The sequence below is a fragment of the Mastomys coucha genome, unplaced genomic scaffold (assembly GCF_008632895.1).
Source record: "Mastomys coucha isolate ucsf_1 unplaced genomic scaffold, UCSF_Mcou_1 pScaffold2, whole genome shotgun sequence".
Lineage (NCBI taxonomy): Eukaryota > Metazoa > Chordata > Mammalia > Rodentia > Muridae > Mastomys > Mastomys coucha.
In genome coordinates, this window is record NW_022196902.1 from 12,496,209 (window position 1) to 12,496,518 (window position 310).

Below are 310 nucleotides of genomic sequence, written 5' to 3' on the forward strand. Positions count from 1 at the left end.
AAAAAAAAAAATCATCCCCTCATTCCCAAGCCCTGTGGCACATCTATTTAAGTATTGTGAGCCATTTTTGAGTGATTAACTTGCGACATAAGAGAAGAGCTTCTCTGTCACAGTGAGCAACAAAGGTTCCAAAGACACCCAGTTTGGGTGTTTGGGGCGGGGCTGCCTCTAGTTATGCGTAAGCCAGCCCTACTAGGTCTGGGCTTCACCTGCTATGTGGTGACACGGACTACATGATTTGGAAGTAAGCGCATGGAACAGTGGTATGGCGCTTTCATGACATCTGCTGCTGTTCCTGGCAAGTGTGTCA

General features: G+C 47.4%; 1 protein-coding gene across 1 annotated transcript in view; it reads left to right on the forward strand.

The window, feature by feature from the left end:
* The first annotated feature begins 173 nt into the window (after positions 1–173).
* Map7 (microtubule associated protein 7) overlaps positions 174–310 on the forward strand; it is a 52,713-nt gene continuing 52,576 nt past the window's right edge. Inside the window, exon 1 of the mRNA XM_031380537.1 lies at positions 174–298. Coding sequence (XP_031236397.1) covers positions 253–298 — 46 coding nt within the window. The 5' untranslated portion in view covers positions 174–252. The remainder of the gene's footprint in view (positions 299–310) is intronic.